The sequence below is a fragment of the Zalophus californianus genome, chromosome 11 (genome assembly GCF_009762305.2).
Source record: "Zalophus californianus isolate mZalCal1 chromosome 11, mZalCal1.pri.v2, whole genome shotgun sequence".
Classification (NCBI taxonomy): Eukaryota; Metazoa; Chordata; class Mammalia; order Carnivora; family Otariidae; genus Zalophus; species Zalophus californianus.
This window is the reverse complement of record NC_045605.1, coordinates 103,731,810-103,752,799: the sequence shown is the minus strand read 5'-3', so window position 1 is coordinate 103,752,799 and position 20,990 is coordinate 103,731,810. Positions and strand designations below refer to the sequence as shown.

The 20,990-nt window shown below is 54.7% G+C and overlaps 1 protein-coding gene across 2 annotated transcripts in view; it reads right to left on the bottom strand.

Moving 5' to 3' along the window:
* Positions 1-20,100, bottom strand: part of FADS2 (fatty acid desaturase 2) — a 30,854-nt gene extending 10,754 nt beyond the window's left edge. Inside the window, exons 1-5 of one of the 2 annotated variants that reach the window (XM_027580435.2) lie at positions 19,371-20,100; positions 11,933-12,043; positions 10,019-10,216; positions 9,794-9,895; positions 4,768-4,893 (exon numbers count right to left, since the gene is read on the bottom strand). In XM_027580435.2, the coding sequence (XP_027436236.1) occupies positions 4,768-4,893; positions 9,794-9,895; positions 10,019-10,216; positions 11,933-12,043; positions 19,371-19,577 (744 nt within the window). In that variant the 5' untranslated portion in view covers positions 19,578-20,100. Of the gene's footprint in view, positions 1-4,767; positions 4,894-9,793; positions 9,896-10,018; positions 10,217-11,932; positions 12,044-19,055; positions 19,290-19,370 lie in introns of those variants that run through there. The other variant, XM_027580434.2, reaches the window with a different exon arrangement.
* Positions 20,101-20,990: the final 890 nt, after the last annotated feature.

Below are 20,990 nucleotides of genomic sequence, written 5' to 3'. Positions count from 1 at the left end.
GTGACACACCGAACCGTCACTGCACGTCTGTTCCCAGCTCGGTGACCTCAGGTGGGGCAACTAACTGCAAGGCCACCTGTCAGGGTATGGCTTGCCCACAGCACCCACTTTCCTCGGAAAACCAGAGAGCACAAGCTCACTCTGACGATGCATGACTACCTTGCTGGCTCGGCTCTCTGCCAGTGTCTAGCCCCGTAAGTCATGGGTGCAGGGAGGGCTGGAAGAGGGCTTTAGAACGTGCCGAGCTGGGGGGAGGGCTCCAGGCATCTCAATTCATCAGAAAGCTGGAGGGACCCAACAAGCCAGTTCCCTGGGGTCCAGCAGGTGGTGGCCCTGGGCAGGTTCCTGTGGGACCCAGAAGCCCTGGCTGGGAGCAAGACAGCCTGGGTTTGGGTGGTAGCACTGCCTTTTCCTGCTAGAACCTCAAGCAAGTTACTTCACGTCTCTTGGCCTTAGCCTTCCATCCTTGAAATGGGCGTGATGAGAGCCCCTGCCTCATGGTTAAGCAAAGGTGAAGTGACGTCCTGCGTGCCGGGCCTGGCGCGGTGCTGGGTGCGCGGACTCGGTGAGAGTCTGCCCTCCTCCCCGCACCTCCTCCCGTCCGGGAGAGTCCTCATCACACACAGGGAGAAAGCTCAGATGGCTGTCATAGGTGAGGCTTGGGGAAGACAGAGGGTGCTTTCGCTCAGGCAAGGCGGCTTGTTGTGGTTGAGAGATGAAAATGGTAGCAGACCAAGGGCTCCCTTTGACGCATTCCCAAGCAGTGGCTCACAGGGGACGCAAATCAGGGCGGAGGGAGGGGGAGCCCTGCCAACCCTGGTGGCCTGGTTTCCCGGAGGTCCCTGCCCCTTTGCCCAGGCTGGGCTGGCTCTCCTGTGCTCACCCGCTCCACAGACCCCGGGCCAGGCTTGGATCGCAGGCTGAGTGCATGCCAGGGGCATGTGCAGGGGACTTTTCAGCTTTGGAACAAAATGTCTGAGAATGACAAGGGCCTTCCTTGTCCCTTCAGGGTTGGGGGAGGGGAGCTGTCGCAAAGCCCAGTCCCCACCTCTGGGAACCCGCAAACTCCCGGAGAGAAATGAGCTACATGGCCAGGCCGGGCATGCGTAGAATGGCAAGGCCCCGGTCCACGGGCCCTGACAGGAGGGCCCTGGTTGTTCCAAGGGAGGACTGGTCCCTTGGCCGGTTCACAAAGAAGCCTGGAAGGTTGGCTGCAGCCAGGCGGTGGGGCAGGGAGAGCGTCCCAGATAGGTGGAAAGGCAGGATCTCTGGGGAGGAGGTGCAGACACCCGCGGCTTCCGAAAGCCTGCCTCAGTACCACAGGGATAATGGCCTCCCCGTCGCCCTCTGGGATGTGGCAGACACATAAAGGGAGGGGCGAAGCCTGCCGCTGACTTCACCTCTATTTAATGCTGTTCCAGAAGCTCCAGAAGTAAGAGGGTGGAACTATGAGAAAGAGTGCCTTTTATTATTTTCAAGGATATAACTGTCTACCCAGGAAACTCAAAAGAGAACCAACTGAAAGACAACTTAGGATCGCAGAGAGGCCTGGGCAGACGCCAGCTGGACCTAAGCTACCCACCAAGTATCAACAGCTTCCCGGAACATTGGAGAAACACCGATCCCAATAGCCAAAGTAGGAAAGATCCAGGATTGAACCGGAAAAGAAACACCCGCGAGACGTATAAAGAAAAGTATAAAACAGAATTTTAAGAGAAAAAAAAAAGGCTTGAGGAACTGGAGAAACAGGCCTTACTGCAGGATGGAAAGACAGAGTGTGAAGATGGTGACTTTTGCTAAGAGGGCTGCCGGCCAGTGATGAAGGGCCAGGGGTGGGTGGGGGGCCGCCCGAGTCTCGCAGAAGACGCCCCCCCCCATGAGGCTGACCACCCAGCTCGGGCGCGGGGCTCAAGGGGGCACACTGCCCCGCACAGATGGGGCCGTGCATCCTGATGGGGGTGCTGGGGAACCTGGCTGACTCCAGACAAATGAGAAGGATGGACACCAGCCTACCCACAGCACGTGTGGCCAAAGTTAAATACTTCAAAAGTGAAGCCACAAAACACGGAAAATAATACAAATGGAGAACTTTCTTGGAGCGTCTGGCTGGCTCACTTGGTAGAGCACATGACTCTCGATCTCGAGGTTGTGAGTTCGAGCCCCACGATGGGTGTAGAGACTACTTAAAATAAAATCTTAAAAAAAAAAAAAAAGAATTTCTAAGCATGAAAGAAATTAAAGGAATCTGCAGGAGGGGGGAGAAAAGTGAATACCTCTTTCTACATAAAACAAACAGAATCCTCCCAGAAGTCATAAATAAGACCAAAAGGCAGAGAACTCATGAGGAAAGGGGTTTTGCTGTTGAGATTCCTCTACTTAATTTCTGCTTAGCTCTTTGGAGCTCGTTTGTTTACCTGGGCCTGGAGATAAGAGGCCTGGCCTCCTTGCTCTGGAGGCCAGAGGCTGGCTCAACAACCCCAAGGCCTGGCCACATGGGGCCAGGTGGGTGGCCCTGGTGTGGTGTGTGATATGTGGGCCTGGCAGGAGACAAGGCCGTCGGACCACTGTTGCCGGGGTCCCTCCCAGGGCCGCAGCATGCTCTCGTGGACACCAGGGCACAGCTCGACCAGGAGCCCAGCAAATATCTGGCCTTTTTCCCCACACAGGTGTTAAGAGTTGAGGATTTCCACAGGGTGGTCTTTCAAATGCTACTAGCAATGGGGTAACCAGGTCTCCGAAACCTCCCACCCGGCCCCGGCCCCAAAGCCGGCACTGAAGAGGTGTCTAGGGAGAGGAGGTGTTGGAAGAGGCTTCACTGGCCATGGCACAGAGCAGAAAGAAGCCTTCCTACCAGCAGAGCTGGTGAGACTAGATTTCTGGTGTTAGGGACACAGAGAACAACTGGCAGGACAGCCACCAGCTCTCCAACAGGAGACCTCACGCAGAAAGGGAAGCCTTTGATTTCACTCAGCAGAAGGCCCCAAGTTAATCAGCAGCATTATCTGGACACCTCTAATCAAAGCTAGCAAACTGCTTCCTAGAAGAAAGAGGCAAGCAGCATGTACTTTGGAAGGGAATATAATCCCTGCCTGGCTTCCCAAGTACTGAATGTTGGCTAATTTCCTCTGCTATTGGCCATGTTGCAGAAAACCCATGTTTCTGCTCAGATATTCTCTTGGGTGGAACTGAGATGGGAAAGACAGGGTACAAACTAGAACTGGAGGGACACCCTCTCTCCTCTCCTTGTTCCAAGCCTCGGATGCCAACATTGTCAGGAACACACCACTGGTGGGAATCCGGGACCCTGCTCCTTCCTCAATGGGCCTTGCTTGACAGATGCTTACTGAGCCCCTCCTCTGTGCCCGGCCCTGGGATGCTTACGAGCTGTACAAAAGCAAAAGGATCTTCTAAACTTGGGCTTACCTCATCACTGAACTTCCAAAAGGCAAAGCATAGGTAGATTTTTTGGTAAATTAAACCCTAACATAAAGGCTGTCCCATGAGGGCTCTACTTTCTAAAAAAAAAAAAAAAAAAAGTGTTTAAATGAGGGCATTCTTTAAAGGCACTGGGGGTGATTTTATTAAAAAGAAATTAAGAATTAGCAACAAGTTTCCTATCTTACAAAACAGCATGGGTTACATGATGCTACAGAAATACAACGGAGCACCGCACAGACCCAGGCGAAGGCCAAATCACCTGGACGCCCAGAAAGACGCCTGTGTTTGGTAAGGCGGCAAGTCGCAGGACAGAAGGCCTAAGTTTTAATTTTGGTTTTTAAAATGAGTATGTGCTGGGGCGCCTGGGTGGCTCAGTCGGTTAAGCGTCTGCCTTCAGCCAGGTCATGATCTCAGGGTCCTGGGATCGAGCCCCCGTTGGGCTCCCTGCTCAGCGGGGGGGTCTGCTCCTCCTTCTCACTCGGCCCCTCCCCCCTGCTCATTCTCCCTCTCTCTCTCAAATACATAAAATCTTTAAAAATAAATAAATACAAAATGAATGTGCATATGAATATGCACATAAAAGAAATCTGGAAGGGTTTACGTACCATGTTTTCATCAGTGGCTACCCTCAGGGCTATGATCTTTGGGGCAAAGGGGCATGATGGAGGTAATAGGAGATTCACTTTGTGATTTTGTGTATTTCTAGTAATATTTAATTGCTTGTCACAGGTAAATTCTATATTTATACTAAAAATTGAACTAACATAAAAATAAGGCAGTGTGCTAGAGCAGAAGGAAATGACCTCACTCTCACATCCGGGGCTTCATCCTAGACTAGCCGCTAAATTAGTTCAGGATCCTGAACACATCCCCTCCTTCCCCGGAGCCTCCCTTTGTCACATCTGGTGAAGCAGGTTGGACCAGACTACGCTGAGGTCCCTCTCAGCATCGAGGACTGTGACTCTCCCAATAAGATTTCCTTGAGCTGGTGTTTGGGGACCACACCCGAGCCCCGGACCTGTGCCTGCCTGCCTGCTGAACCGGGACCAGAGTTCCCTGGCCCCCAGAAAGAAACAAGCCGGGAAATGTTCTTCCCCAGCCCATGGGAGGGAGAGAGGCCTCTAATGCTGATAAGGAGCTGGTTCATTATTCATACGTGAGGCCATTCCATCGAAATTCCAGCTTGAGCAATTCAGGGCGTCCAGGAAGGGTTTCCAGGTAAACATCAGAGGCAGATGTGTTTGGATGACTATCCAACCTCCAGGATTCCTTCCCTGGTTCCAGCTCAGGTCAAACCCTCCCCACGTCAACACTGACCCTTCATCATACCTCAATGGGCTGCGATTCGCCCAGGACGAGCAGGTGCAGCATGTTCACATCGGGATCCTTGTTGAAGATGTTGGGCTTGGCGTGATGCTGGAAGTGGCGATGGTTCCACCAGTTGGCGGAGGCACCCTGGGTGGGGGGGAATGGGGTGAGCAGCGCCAAGACTCAGAACCGACTTCTCCATCACACCCGGGGCCTCGGGCCCCTGAGCCTCCGAAAGCAGCCCGGCCAGTACTGAGTCCAGAGTGCTGGCCAGCCCTGAGGCCAGGACTTGTGAATGGAGCCAAGCCAGGCCAGCCCTCCATGTTTCCCCATCCCCCACAGCAATGGCGGCGAGGCCAGCTGGTGCCAGAGCGCATGGCGGGCACCTTGGCTGGTGTGGGGTGGCCTCTGCCCTCTGCCAGCACCAGGTGTGAGCCCCCACACCCCTCAGTCTCCGCACGTCCCCCGAGTGCCGTGTTATACAAGGAGAAACACTTCTCTTTCAGGAACGGTAAGAGAGGGTCTCTACTACATGGCCCAGGATTCTACTCCTAGGTGTGTACGCAAGAGAAATGAAAACATGGCCACACAAAATCGTACACCAACTTTCTCATTACTCAAAATGACCAACAGGTGGAAACTGTGTGGCCATGCCACAGAAAGGTGGGAAGCACCTGCTACAACGTGGACGAAACTTGAAAACCTCCTGCTGAGTGAACGAAGCCAGACACAAAAGGACCACATATGTGATTCCATCTATAGGAAATGTCCAGACTAGAGAATCTAGAGATGGAAAGGTTAGTGGCTGCCCAGGGTTAGGGCTGGAGACACATGGGAGGGATGAGGGGGTTGGGAGGTGGCAGCTAAGAGGTGTGGGGTTTCTTTTGGGGATGATGAAGATGCTCCCAAGTCGATTGGGATGATGGTTGCATAAATCTGTGAATATTCTATAAGCAGTTGGCAAGAGACAACCCAACAGCCAGATCAGTTGCTGCCCTGAGCCGTGAGGACTCAGTGAGGTCCCACCCGGAAGGCCAAAGGAAGGCTTAATAAGCCATCGCTAACAGGAACAGGGACGAGCTCCCAGGTTCTAACATGAAAATATAAAACCATGATTCTAGGAGACAGGAAGCATTGCCTGAGTCTTTATTTCAAAGTCACAAAGATCTGTCTCACCAACTCAAGCTCTCGACACAGTTTGGAGGCATGTCTCTCCCCAAAGTTGCCCTGTGGCACGTAGAAGGAAATGGGACCCTTCCGACTCTTCACTCTTTACTGGTGAACTACTGCTGGATCAATCAACCCTTGGGCCCAGGGTCTGGCCATCCACAAAAAGAACTAACTGCTAAAACAAACACTTTACTTGGAAGATCCTTTTAGCACAAACAAGGTCTCTGGACACGGAGAGGCCTGGGCAGGCACAGGTGTGGCCCTTGCCTGTAGCACGTGGGTCTCAAAACCCATCAAAGCGGGGGAAAAAAAATGTCAGTGAGTGAGGGCTCGGAGGCCTGAGGACTCAGCTGACACATTCACCTTTCTAGCCGGAAGGAACCCCACTCCTGGGAAAGGTCACATGGAAAGTCCCCAACACAAAGAAACTGAGGAGCAAGTCATGTTAAGAGTGGGCAGATATTTAGAATACACCGATCCAGGGATGTTTGTGGAATAATAAATGAAGGAAGGAAAGAGAGATGAGCTGTGAACGCCCCGGGGATGAGTCAGCGAAGGGAGGCCGTTTTGCTCTCTCTGGACAGAGCTAGTCCTCCGGGGGGGTTCTCTTCCATTCTTCACTAGGCAGAGCCCTACTTGGTCTTCCCACCCAGAAGCCCTGCCTGCCCTGGGATGAGGAGCAGCCCTGGGGATGAAGCGGTGATCCAGAGGCAAGCCCTTGGCCTGGCAAGGGAGAGTAGGGCACCCCAGCACCCTGAGATGGGGCCGGGAAAGACAAGCAAACCTGGGGGAGGAGAGGGGGCCAGGCAGAGTGAGAGTGAGCGGTGCCTTCCTGACAGAGGGAAGAGGCCGGGCGAGGGCCTCAGGGGCCGGGGAAGGGGCAGTGTGGACTGCTCCAGAAGCCAAAGGCCCCTTGGTTGAGCCGAAGACCCAGGATCGCAGCCCAAATCCTGAGCTAAACCCTATCAGACCCTGAGGGAAATCGAAAAATGTGTACTCCTGGCTTGAATGGTCACAAAGGCATCAACAACGTTTTCCGAATCGACTTTTTGGTTGGTCTCATTTTCAAATGAGAGAATTGCCAAGTTGGATGACTTTTCTCCACCAAGTGACAATCTTAATTTAAAAATTAAAAAAAAAATTTTTTTTTAGGGTGGGAGGGGCAGGGGGAGAGGGAGAGAGAGAGACTCTCAAGCCGACTCCCCACCCAGCACGGAGCCCGACACAGGACTCAATCTCCCGACCCTGAGCTCATGACCCGAGCTGAAACCAAGAGTCGGACGCTTAACCGACTGAGCCACCCAGGCGCCCCTTAAATAATTTTTAACTAACTTAAACCAAAGTAAAATAATAATAAATTCTGTTATGGTACAAATAATATGCTTTCCCTTAATGTTGGGACCTTTAATACGTCCAAGTTCCCAACTCTTAAATATTTCTCAACTACTTTAATGTTCTGAGGAAAAAGACCAACTAACCATTAAAAAAAGAATACATACAAACACGCATATAGGGTCACAGATTTTTTTCCTTTTGCCTCAGGTTCCAATATGGCCCAGCACAGTCCTGATCTTTATTTAAAATGTTGCTATTTTGTTCACTGTAGATTTTCCTTGGCATTAATTTTGTTTTTTAAAACATACATCAAAATGTTCTTCATCCTGATTACTGAGTCCTTTAGTGTCCCCTTAAATTTTGTGCCCAAGGCAAGTGCCTCACTTGCCTCACCCTAGTCCTGGCCCTGGTGGCCCGAGATGATGTATTGAAAAAGTTGGCGGTCCCCTGGTCTCCGTCTCCAGATGCGGAGTCTGGAGGGTGCTGGCCTTGCAGTGTGCATTTTATCCTAAGTGCAATGCCGAACAATTAAAGGGTTTTTAACAGAGGTGTGATGACTCAGGACTCTTTGTACAAGACCATCCTCTGAAAAACCTGTCTGCAGGAAGAGCCCGCAAGTCGGGATGGGGAGAGCCCACTCTGGAATCCCGCAGCGGCTCAGGCTGCCAGTAGGAAGCAGGTCCCAGCCCCTCAAGGCGCCTGGCACCCCATTCTCTGCTCCCCACCAGCTTGTGCTAGGACACTCGAGGTGGCAGGGCACCTGGGGACCTCCCTGAAGCCAGCCCCCTTTTTTCCCAGCAAAGGGAAGCCAGGAGAGCAGATAGATCTACAAGGCTTGTCTGCAGCTGTGTGACTATGGGGTGCCAGACTGGTTTCAGCCAAGCTGTGAGGCTCCAGGCTCTGGGGCACCCTAGGGTGAGCTGCATAACTGTGCCCCCCGGCCTACACATGGCAAGAAGGACACAGCAAAGCAGACAACTGACCAGCCATGAGTGCAGCCCCCGAATCTGACCTCTAACCTCTGGGCCCAAGTACCCCGTCTTCCCCCTATCCCAGAGTTCTGACGTCATTAGCCCACATTCTCCATGGAGGCCAGTCCTCTGCCCTGGCCTCGTCCTCCGTCTGACACAAGAGCTGCGCTCCAAGGCCCTGCGAAAACTGAGGGATGTGGGCGCCTGGGTGGCTCAGTCATTAAGCGTCTGCCTTCGGCTCAGGTCACGATCCCAGGGTCCTGGGATCGAGCCCCGCATCGGGCTCCCTGCTCGGCGGGAAGCCTGCTTCTCCCTCTTCTACTCCCCCTGCTTATGTTCCTGCTCTTGCTGTGTCTCTCTCTGTCAAATAAATAAATAAAATCTTTAAAAAAAAAAAAGAAAGAAAAGAAAACTGCGGGATGCGAGGCAGGAAAGGCCCTCCCGGCTTCCACCCAGAATCTGGATACAGGACACAGCCCATCTTTGTTAAGCGGGTGGGGATGCAGGTCGGGAGTGAAATGTTACTTTCCAATACCGAGGAGGGCTTTGTCCAGCAGACAAGAGTATGAAATGAAACAAAGCGCTCTACTATGCACACCCGCTCCCTTCAGCCCTGAATGTCTGGACAGAAACCAGGTTCTCAGGCTGCCTCAGGCTCAGGGCCAGGCAAGCTGCAAGGGAACCGGTTCCTAGTTCAGCGCTGGTTTGCCCCCAACCAGATCCGGGGCCCACAAGACAAGCCATGGGCTCTCCACGGTCTGGGTTGAAGGGAGTGGGTGTGCATAGTAGAGCGCTTTGTTCCAAAGATGGGGTACTTGGGCCCAGAGGTTAGAGGTCAGAGGCGGGGTATATGCTTAACCCAGACAGCTAGCTCTTCCCAAGCCAGAGTGAGGCGGGGTGGTGGGATTCTTTAGGACCCAGACTTTCTTAGGAAGCAGCTGGCTGCTTCTGGGAAAGGGCCGAGCAGGGGATGATCTGTTTCAGAACGAGCCGGCAAGGAGGTAAGCCAATCGGATGAGTCCAAGGTCGCTGGCAAGTCCAGCCTGTCTTCTGATGAACTTGCCTCGCTGTAACGCTTTGTGGGGCGACCTCCTCAGCGGTAGCGGGGAGGACAGGAACTATTTCCCCACGAGCCTTAAATACAACTCTGGTCCTGTGGCCCAGCTGATCATTGTGCTCTTTCATGTCCCTTATCTAAAGACTTCCGCGACAATATCTCTCTTTCAGACTAAGAGGGACTTATTAGAAAAGTTTTTAGATAACGAGCAAACAATATCAATATCATCAACTGAGTCAATGTACAAGGGCAGTGTGCGCCTGTCCTCATAACCAGCATGCTGCTTTTGCTGGTCGATTTGATACGGAGACAGGGCTGGGAAGGTCAGAGGAGGGGAGGATTCGAAAACCCCAGCAGGAAGGCCTGGCTCCCCGGCGCGTTACCCTGAGGCCACAGACACTGACCCTGAGGCCACAGACACTGACCCGGGAGGAGACTTGGCCCCAGGCAAAGTAAGCCAGGGCCGAGCCAGCTGCTAATTGATGGGCAGACACCCAGGGCTGCCGGTATTTACCTTTAAGTGGCCAATGATGAACTTGTGGACAACGTGGTTCCATGCGGACTTCTTGAAGACAGACAGGTGGCCATAATCATGTTGCAGCCATCCAGCTTGGGCCTGGGGAAAGAGATGCTTTCACAGAGCCAGCTTTCAAGCGTCCCCGGCCTCTGCGAGCTAAGGGGGTGGGGGTGGGGGTTAGGGTGGGGGCTTTAGGCGTCCGGTGAGGGTGCCCCACCTCACCTGAGAGGTAGCAAGGACAAAGGCTGTGATGATGGTTGGAATCCAGCCATTGCCAAAGTAAAAGATGATGAGCCAGGCAATGCTCTCCATGACGATGATGTGGGCCAGGAGAAGGAGGAAGAACAGGTGGTTACTCTTGAACAGGTTCATGTCCTCAGCAGCCTTCCTCAGGGCCCGGAAGTCCTCGGTGATCTGGGACTGTTGAGCAAGAGCACAGGGAAGGTGTTGGCCACCTAGCTGCGCTGGAGGGGACCGATGTCTTCTTGCCAGGAGAAGCGGTGGCAAGAGGGGCCGCTCCACAGGCCTGTGACCCGAGGGAGCCCAGCCACCACGCATCACGCCCGCCACACCTGCCTGGGCCTCCACAGCCCGGAGGACTGCACATTTGGCCCCAGCCAGGTAGGTGGCAGAGAAAGGATTCGACTCAAAAGCCAGTGTTTTGCACACCACGTTCACAGTGGCATTACTCCCAAGGCACGAGGCAGAAACAACCCAACTAGCCATCAATGGATGCATGCCTAAAGAGAATGTGGTCTATCCGCACAATGGAATACTATTCAGCCTCAAAGAGGAAGGAGAGTCCGACACCCGCTACTGCAGGGATGAACCTTGCAGACCCCATGCTCCGTGAAATTAAGCCAGACACCACAGGACAAATACTGAATGATCCCATGTACCTGAGCTACCTAGAGTAGGCAAATCACAGACAGGAAGTGGAGTAGTGTTCACCGGGGCTGCAGGGAGGGGGGATGTTTAATGGGGAGTTAATGTTTAATGGGGACAGTTATAATTTGGGGTGATGAATAAGTTCCGGAAGTAGATGATGGTAAAGTTTGCATAACAATGTGAATGTGCTCCCAAGCCACCAAACTGTGCATCTAAAACTGGCTAAAATGGTAAAATTTGTGCTATGTATACCACACACACACACACACACACACACACACACACACACACACACACACACACACACACAAGCTCGCACTTCTCCACTACCCAACCCTGCCCCCACTTGCTCTGGGCACTCTGTCGAGGGGGTTGTGGTGGGGGACACAAGACTGCCGGACGACATCCCTGCCCCTAGGGAGTTCAGGGAGGCAGGACCACTGGGTGGGCCTTGGGGATGTGGAGCGGGGGAGGCCAAGGTGGAGTCGGGGGCAGCTCTGGAGACATGAGCATGGCTGGGCGAAGGAGCAGGGGTCAAGCAGGTGGGGGGAAGAGGGTGCTTTGAAAGGGTAGACAGGGTGCCATGTGGGGGGAGGAAGCCAGGTTTGGGAGCCCGGGTGATAAGTGGCAAAGAATCTGAAGAGTGGCTAACACCCGTTTAAGTCGGGAAAGCGGGGAAACCAGGTAGGGGCCAAGAAGGCAGCGTCAGGAAGGCGAAACCCCACAGGACACCGCGGAGAGGCAAGAAGCTGCCTGCCTACAGGGGGGCTGGGGAGGGCGGAGGGTGGAGCCATGGGTGAAGGAAGCAGGATGGAAACCCAGGTCAGCTCCAGGGAGGGGTGAAGACAATCTCCCCCCATCAGCCTTGGGGAGAAAGGGGAGGGGCAGAGACGGGGAGAGCCAGGGGAAGGGACACATGGAATGGGCTGGATTTCCCGGGAAGGAGAGAGAAAACGGTGGGAGGACGGGACCAGAAGAGAAGACCCTGGGCCCAGCCTAACTCTATTGACACCACGGACGTGAAGAGCCTGGGAAAGAATCACTCCAAGGTAGGGGGCCAGCCTAGGCTGGCAGCAGGAGGAAGAGGCTCACTGCAGAATCTGAGTCCTGCCTAACCCCAGGCATTGGGCGGTGGCTCCCTTGGACTGGCATAAAATTCCCTTGGCCCACACCTGGCACTCTGTCTTTGGGTGGGCACCCCCTCTCCCTGCAAACCCTCCCCTCCTTCCTTGGTCTGGGCACACTCACGTTCTTGCCATGGTCCTGGCTGGGCTCCTCCGGAGCCAGCTCTCCAATCAGCAGAGGCTTCATGAACTTGCGCACGAAATCAAGGTCACGGTGGAAGGCGAGGAAGGCATCCTAGGGAGCAGGGAAGCAGGTGGTAAGTGGGAGACCTCAACCAGGGAGGGCAGGGCTCACCAGCAGCCGCTCTCCACGTCCCCACTTGGGACACTGAGCGAGGCCTCCCGGGACCTGGCCCCAAATGCTCTCTCCTGCCTCATCTCGGCGGATCCCGTGGTGCCCGGCCAAACCGGCGCTACCCCTGGGTCTCCACCCTCAGCTCACCAAGGGTGTGTGCAGACATTCAGGATGCCTCCGGGCGAGTCAGAAAAATGTACCCCTGCAGGGAGATGCACGGACTGGGCAGGGCACCCAGGAAACCACACCACCCGCCACCCCAAGCACATGGTTTACAACGAAAAGCACAGGGCTGGAGCCCACTACAGCACAGAAAATGTGCTTGGGAGATCATGTCAAGCCAAAACCAAATACAGAACTAGGCAAAAAACATGTCTGACAAAAGCTTTTTCATTATTAGAAAAAGCACGAAAATAATTACGAAAACGATGAAGCCCTAAACGGTTATGTGTTAAGGTAGTGGCATTATGCCTTGCTTTATTTTATTCTCAAACTTTCTCTAATACTGCTGTATTATTGCTTTTAAAATTTAAAAAGTAGGGGGTGCCTGGGTGGCTCAGTCGGTTAAGCATCTGCCTTCTGCTCAGGTCATGATCCCGGGGTCCTGAGATCGAACCCCATGTCGGGGCTCCCTGCTTGGCGGGGAGTCTGCTTCTCCCTTTCCCTCAGCCTGCCGCTCCCCATGTTTGCACCCTCTCTGTCAAATAAATAAATAAAAAATCTTTAAAAAAAAGTATTATTATTGTAATTCTAATTACAAAGTTATAATGTGCTCGATTTGGGCAAATTTAGAGAATGTACAGAAGAATAAAGAGGAAAATAAATACCACCCAGAGAGCGACCACCATTGCTAATATTTTTGCTTGTTTCCCTCTAGGTTCTTTTCTATATGCATTATGTAAATTATTACATAAATCATCTCATAACCAACATGGCATTTCCATTAGGGATGAGCAGACATCATGGGCTACAATATGATGACCCAGTGGCAAACATTTACCCAGCAGTGAGCCAAACTTTCACACATTGCAGGACAGAGGACAAAGTCAAATGACACCATGAGAAACATCAACGTAGCTGGGGGTGGGAAGTGTGTGTGTGTGTGCGCGTGTGTATGTTGGGAAGGGGTGTTTAGCCTTTAAAAAGCTGAAAAAAGGGGCGCCTGGGTGGCTCAGTCGTTAAGCGTCTGCCTTCGGCTCAGGTCATGGTCCCAGGGTCCTGGGATCGAGCCCCGCATCGGGCTCCCTGCTCGGCAGGAAGCCTGCTTCTCCCTCTCCCACTCCCCCTGCTTGTGTTCCCTCTCTTGCTGTGTCTCTCTCTGTCAAATGAATAAATAAAATCTTTAAAAATAAATAAATAAATAAAAGCTGAAAAAGATAAAACAAAAAGATTATTAAAAAGGCAATGCTTGATTTGAAAGTCTCCTATTTGGAGGGGGAAAAAAAAATAAAGACCCAGCCATTCCACAGGTCATTTTTGGGGTTGAAGGAGAAAATTTGAATATGGACCACATATCTGGTCATAGGAAGGACTTACTGTTCATTCTCTTAATCGCAGAGAAGGTATTGTGATGATGTTAGACCATGTCCCCATTCTTAGGAGCAGGTGGTGAAGAATTGAGGGACGAGGTGGCTCATTTCTCAGCCAGCATCCGCTGCCCTACCTCACCCCAGCCCCAGGTCTAGGTCATGCCCTCAAGCCCCCGCCTGGGCTGGGGAACTTGGTGGAGCAGAGGGACAGACAGACAGACTCCCATCCTGACCCAGGCCATTCCTTGGCCATTTCCAGAGGGCTCTCGGGTGGCCTCTCACCCCCCCATGTGACAGGGAGGGAGCCAGGAGCCTTGTTTATGCTCCCTCCCCGAAGGCTGAGCACCCTGTGGTATAGATGAAGACACCGGAGCACAGGAAGGGGACATCCTCTGCTCCAAGTGCAGAGCCAGGATCAAATCCAGTTTCACCTGACTCAGGGACTGCTGCACCACATCCCTCCTGCCCGTTGAGGAAACCAAGTGCTGTTAGATTGTCTGGCCGTCCCTGGTAGATCTGACGGCTTTCTGAGCAAACCAGGTGAAGAACACCTGTGAACCCACCAAACTCATGCTGATGCCAGGACCTTAGCACGGCGCTTCCTTCTGCCTGGGAGCCCTGCTCCCATGGTGCCCCGTGGCCAGCTTTTCCCAACCACCCCCCAGCCCCACACTCTCTCTTGGACATTGCCCTGTTTTGCCTTCTTCGTAACAGTTACAAATTCACGGGCTGTATTACTTCCATGTATGTCATTCTCCACCCCCGCTAGACTATGCTGAGCTCCACAAGGGAAGGGCCACAGCCGTCTTGTTCACTGCAACCCCAAGGCTTACGACCATGCTTAAGAGGGGCTTACAAGTGAATGTGAGGGCCCAGGATCCCACAGATCTGCCGCCTCGAACCCCAGGAAACTCTCCCACTCTGCAATCATGTTCAGACCCTTCTTGCGCTGTTTTGTGCAACTGGCTCATGCTTCTAAGACACCAGAACTCTTCACCCTCTCCCGCCGCAGTCTGGGGTTGCAGAGTTGCCACATGTTGAGACATGTAGGTTAGCCACTGAGCTACACTTAGGTGTACATAAGCGCTAACCTTTACCAAACTCTAAGGCAGGTCCTATTTTAGAGACAAGAAAAGAGACTGAGAGAGGCGAAGTTGCTAGCCTGCAGGCACATTGCAGGTGTGCCTACTTCTAGAGTTTTCCAATGTTCATACACATGCCTCAATCAAAACAAGCTTCCTCCCCGCTGAGAGTTGAGCACTTTTTGTGTCTTCCCCTTCAAAGCGTCGCAGAGGGACCTCACACTCCTACAGAAGGTTCCCAGTAACTGTTGGGTTATAGAAGTGTCTGGCTGGTGCTAGGGACGTCACCAGGTAAGGCAAGAGGGGGCCAATCCAAACGTTGACTTTGGGAACAAGAATTGGAACCAGAATCTGTCCTCACTTGTCAGGAAGAGAAGCCAACGGCTTTCCAGGAGGGCCTGAGACAAGGGTGAAGAGAAAGGAGCAGCAACAGCTTGAGAGCAGACTGGACCTGTCCTCAGGCGGGCAGGTGTGTGGGCTGCAGGGTGGGAAGGGCAGGCTGCTGGAGGAAGGACCAGAGATCCTAAAATGGAAGACCCTGTACGCTGCACTTCCTGTTTCCGCCACCCCCAGCGCCAACGCCAGCCAACTTCTTCATGAAGACACCTTCCCTGGCCCAACCCCACTCAGGGTAGAGCTGGTGGCTCCTACCACACCGAGGGTTGGGAGCCATGATTTGTTTCCGGCTGTGCCCACCTTCTCTGCAGAGCAGAGCTAGTCTCCAGGCCAGTCTCATACATCTGGGCACTGAGCCTGGACCCAGGAAACATGGGAGGAGCAAACTCAGGGCATTCCATGTCTCAGGTAGCAGCCCTGGGGAGCAGGACTCCGCAGAACAAGGGGTTAAAGAGGGAGAAGCTGAGGAAGTACCCTGAGTTCTCAGCTAGAGACAGAGTCACTGACGCCCTTCCCATGGTGGAGCCCCTGGACCGTGGCGCATCCCACGGAAAGGAAGAGGCTGGGGGCCGAGCTCTGTGACCAGAGCGTTCTCGATGAGAGCATCTCTCAGCTGGTATCTGGCACACGCAAGGCCCCGGGGGTGGGAAGGGCACATCTACACAGAAGGTAGGCGCAAGTGACAGCAGAGGAAACCCACGGGGCCTGAGAGGATTCTCACAAAGGGTAAGCAATGGGAGGATGCTTCGCTGGGTGCTTGCCTGAGGCTGCAGTCAGCGGGGGGCCAGCCTGCCCTGCCCGGATCCCGCTCAGAAGGTACAGCTGCCTTCTGGGCAAAAACAGAGGAGCGATTTCATGCGCTGTCAACACCTTTTCCTTTGGTGAAAATGGGGACACTCAACATTTCTTCACACTCTGTGGTCTACTTAACTACCTACTCTGGGTGCTGGGGACATGCACATAGGGGCACAGGAGGCTAAGGGACACCCAGTAACGATCCCTCACACCTGTAGGGCGTCCTGGGGGTGAAAGAGTGAAGTTATGCACAGCCCATTGGAGCCTGGCAACAACCTCCCATTTCACAGACGTGTGAAAGCAAAGTTCACAGGAAATGCCTCGCTTAGGAATTCCTAAAGCGGGGATGCAAGCCTAGGTCCTCTGACTCCGAATACCACGACCCTCCTGCCCTGTCTAAAGGAGGTCAGAGATCGTGCCATTTTCAATCGGTTGCCTTTTCATTAGAACAACATAGGAGCAGGTTCACCGATGGAAAGAACCCTGACCACTTCTCGCCTTCCCCGGGTTCTAGTAGGCGACCGATGCAGATGGGGCAGGAAAAGCTGGAGACAAGGCAGGAGGTGGGGAGCTGGCACCTAGAAGGAGAGGATCCAGTGTCAAGTCCCAGCTTGAGAGGAAGGGAGAGAAGCAAACCCACCAGATGTGGTCATTGTCTGAATTGTTCATCTTAACGCCCGGGGCCCAGCTCAGAGCCGCAGAGACACCGAATAATTGTGTGATGAATCGCAGCTGAAGATTCAAAGCCCCAAGTGGGGGAAGCTCTGCAGTGGTGGGTGGTGAGCCTCTGCCTTGAAGAGCAGACATCCTTGGGACGAGGAGGGTTCCTTTTCCCACAGCAAGGTGGAGAGCAAAGGAGTGCCAGAGGGCAGGGGAGGTGGAATAGGAAGGGAGAGAGGGAGAGGGGTGGGCCTAGAGGGCTCTGTGATGACAGATCCTGAGCTCAGGGGCTGAGTGCTACCACCGGAGCAAGGTTTTCAAACTCGAGCAAGGTTTTTAAACCTAAGAGCAATGAGAGATACCTACAGGTCTGATCCGAGGGCCAGCTGCACTAACACGCACGCATGTGCTCTGTGAATTGCAAAAATTAAGCACCTGTATTCTTACAGGCAAGGCCAAATTCTTCCTTCTGCAGAAGCACCAAATGACAGCTGCCCTTGGCTAGGTCACCCTTTGGGGAAGAGGTGATCTTGACTTCTGAGGCCCTTTTTTCAGAAACAGGAAAATCCCTTATAGAGGCCCTGAATTGTCCCAAGAATGGCTTCTTGGACTTTCGGCCTCTTCGGAGGATGTTACTGCACCATGATCGGCTCAAAACAGTGCGCTGAGTGCTCCGGGGGATCCGAACTCTTATCTGCTGACCGGTCCCTCCCCAACTTGCATGGCCCTAATACTCTGTCTGTCCCAAGCTCTAAGGAAGAAGTCTGTGCTCTGAGAGGCAAAGCCACCTCTCAACGGCCCAAGACCAAGGGTCTCTTGATTCCTAGCCTATTTTTACCTCCCGGGGTCCTCTGTCCTTTCCCTACACGCCCCGTGCTGCCCGCGGCCTTTCCCCACCCCGGTCCCAGACAGCGAAGAGAGGAGAATCCAGTTGCCCACTCCACGGTACACCACTATATCCCCACTTAGCACATGCCAGGCCCTGAAAGCCTCATCTTAGAAGGTGGTAAGCTTCGGGGATAAGGATTTCGCAATGTGTTAACACAACACATAAAGGGGGCGTAGATTTCAACATTTTTTTTCACCTAATTCCTTGTTGCTTACTTTACCATAATCCTCACCTTCTTCTCTCACTTGCCTGACCAGTGACAAGAAGCAATGTTTCTAGTGCTTACTCACAGCTTATGAAGCGCTTCGCCGCACAATATATATTTCTCCACGTAAGAGAGTATAGTTACTGGTGGGAAGAGCTCGGCCAGGAGGCAGGTCTTTTATTTGAGAATTGCCCTTACCCAGCTCCCGCAAACAGGGGCGGGAAGGGCCACGTGACATAACACAGATGGTCTGAAAACCTTACACCCACTAAGTTATGATTAGCGGCACAGCCCCCAGGGCTGAAGCAGTGTTGACAAGCAGGTAAAACCGGATGGGCCCAAAAGCTGTAGGCACCATCTCTTGTTGACCGTCTTCTTGAGCTCACATATATGCCCAGACCCTGCTCCCCAAAGCCATAAGCCATTCACAGCCTAGATTATAACTGCCTGGGTAGGCCTATCCCAAGGAGACTTGGAAAAGGTAGGGAGATCAAAAGTTGCACAGACTGACAGGGTCCAAACAGCTAGGACAGCAAAAGCCCCCAAATGGTCAGCATGCTAGGCGTCCAGGTGCCACGATCTAGCTATCTCTCCCGATCTAGCTATCTCTCCCGATCCAGCTATCTCTCCCGATCCAGCTATCTCTCCCGTGGCCTCTCCCCTATTCACCCTTCCCAAGTAGCCTCCGACTCGCTGCCGCCGCCGAGAGGCCCCTTTCTTCCCTCCTTAACTCTCCTGGGTTCCCTCTCTCCCATTGGAGTTCCCCTGGGCTCCAGCAGCACTCTAAAGAAATGCAAGGATTGCAGACTCGGGATCAGGAGGTGCCAAAGGGACTGAGCCACACCTGGTGTGGGTAAGATGGGCCGCTCCGGCTCTGGCCCCAATACCTTGGGCTCCCAATACCTTTAGGAGTGCAGATGAGGGAAGGGCATTCCTGGCAGGATTTAGAAACAGAGGACCATTGAGTAGTTGAGAAGTCTGAGTAACTCTGGCCCAGCTGGACCTGTTGCCAAACCAGCCTAGGGCTGCTAAATCCACACTGCTCCAGGCCCCTCTCGACCTGGGCTTTGCAAACTCTCCTTCCAATTCCCCACCCCGGTGCCCAAGAACCGACCCTTTAGGGGATGGGTCCTGGTAGTCCTTGCAAGCCTGAGAACAGGAGCTCCCGGGCGGTCTCTCTGTGGCAGCCATTGCGGACCTTCTCAGAGCAGGAGCAAGCCCTGCGGAGACAGGCCTTTTCCTTCCTCACCCCCTACTCTGGCTGGAGAGTGAGGGACGTGCGCTGAATCCCACACCTGGCTCCTCTCCCGCTCCGCTCCTCGGCGCCCAGAAGCGGCCATCTTCCGAGCTGGGGATGCCAAACACCTAGGGCCCGAGGGCCCCCTTTGGGGAGTACCTGGCTCCGTGTGAACCCGGCGGAAGGATGGGAGGCCTGTGTCCTTAGCGTGCTCGGTAGACCCGGTTCCCCACCGCTTGGATCTCCACCGCGCTGCTGCCTCCCGGGCTCCAAAATCCGACCCCCATAGCCAGGTGGCCCCGCTGTCCTAAAGGATGAGGGTTTGGGACGGGGAACGAGCGCAGTAGGCACACTTTCCTTGCCTCCAGGACGCTCCATTCAGCGCTGAAGGTCTGGTTTGGAGCCCTGGGATCCCTGGCTCCTGACTCCCGCCTGCAGAAGAGAAAGGCGGCAGGAGAGCCCCCACACCCTTACCGTAGCGTCCTCCCCCGCGTAGTGCCCGATGACCCGCTGGCCCCCTGGGTGCCGGCTGGACCATTTGGTGATGTTGTAGACCTTGCGGTCGATGACAAGCCACTTGTCCGTGCGCAAGGTGTGCTTCTGAATCTCCTCCCAGCTGAAGGTGGGCATGGGCGCCTCGCGCTCGGTGGCCCCCTCGCCCTGGTTCCCCCCTTTCCCCATGCTGCCTGCTGACCGGGATGCCCCGTGCACTGTGGCCTCCACGCCCGCAGCTCGAGTGTGCGGCCCGGGCCCTCCTCCCTTTCGGCTTTTGTCTTCTCCTACTCCTCCTCCCGCCGCGCCCTTCCCCCAGCCTCCTTGCCCGCGCTCGGGAGTCACCCCTGCCTTCCCTCTGACTATCCCCGGCTACCCAGTGCCCCCAACTGGTGTCTGTGCTCCGCCCCGCCCACCGCCCGCCAGCCCGTAGTGGACTTTTGCCTCCAGGAAAAACTCCGGGGTCGTTCAGGACCTGGACGCCTCTTCCGCCCGCCCCTCCGGCTCCCCCCGCCCGCGGCTCCGCATCCTCCCGCGTTCCCCGCCGCCCTGGTTTCCACAGTGATCAGCAGAGCGCCTGCACCAATCCGGGCGCGTCGCCCCGCCTGCCATTGGCCCAGGAGGATCTTTCGAAGGCCAGCGGGCTGGAGCGGTGGTCCCCGGCTCCCCCGCCCTCGCGCCCGCGCTGAGTCGAGCCCAGCGGCAAGGCCGCTACGTGTCCGACCTCCTCCCCCCCCCCCCCCCCCCCCCCCCGCGCTCCAGCCCCAGGCGCCGGAGGAGAGATCTCAGAGGAGCCGGGCGGGCAGACCAGCCGGTTGCTGGGCGCCGCGCGCTCCGGGGCGCGTACGCGCACGCCCGGCGCTCCCGGGCTCTGCACCTGACGCGGGCACACTCCCGGCCCGGCTCGGCCGGGTCTGGGCGACGCCCTTCCCCGGCCCGCTGGACTCGGGAGTCCGTTATCTCCGCGTTGCCCGCGCTCTCCACATTAGCGCCGTCCTGCAGCCTCCCTGGAGAAACGAGCCGGCCCCGGACTCGTGCAGGGCTCTGAACCCTGTAATCAGACGCTCTCAGGAAAGAATTGGGGGACCTCTGCTCTGCTTCTTTGTGCAAGGCGCCATGGTGGTGGGGGGAGCGGGGGGCCCGGCGACCAACCGGACACGGTCCTTGCCCTGTACTCAGGAAGCGCACAGGCGAGCTGGGCGACGGGGCAGGGAGCGCACACGAAGCACTGGACAGTAGAGCCGGACAGACTCCAGGAAATAAAGATGGAGACATCAAAAGGATAGGTGGAGAGGCAGGCCCCCAGACTCCAGCTGGTTGGAGCTTGCTTGGGATCGATGCCCCGAGCCCTGGATCGTGAAGGTGGCCTGAGGATATCAGTGGGACGTAAGGATGAACAGAGGGAGGTGGGGGGTGAGGACAGCCTTGGGGATCAGGAGTTCCTAAGCGGCCCTCATGTTTCAGGGGGGTGATTTCTAGGTCCCTGAGTGCTGGCACACTGCCCTCATTAGCTTCTCACCCCAACCCTGTGAGGTGAAGGTGTAGCAGGACTGACTCGATCTTGAATTCAGTTTGCCTCGAACACTTCTCCCTCCATACTTT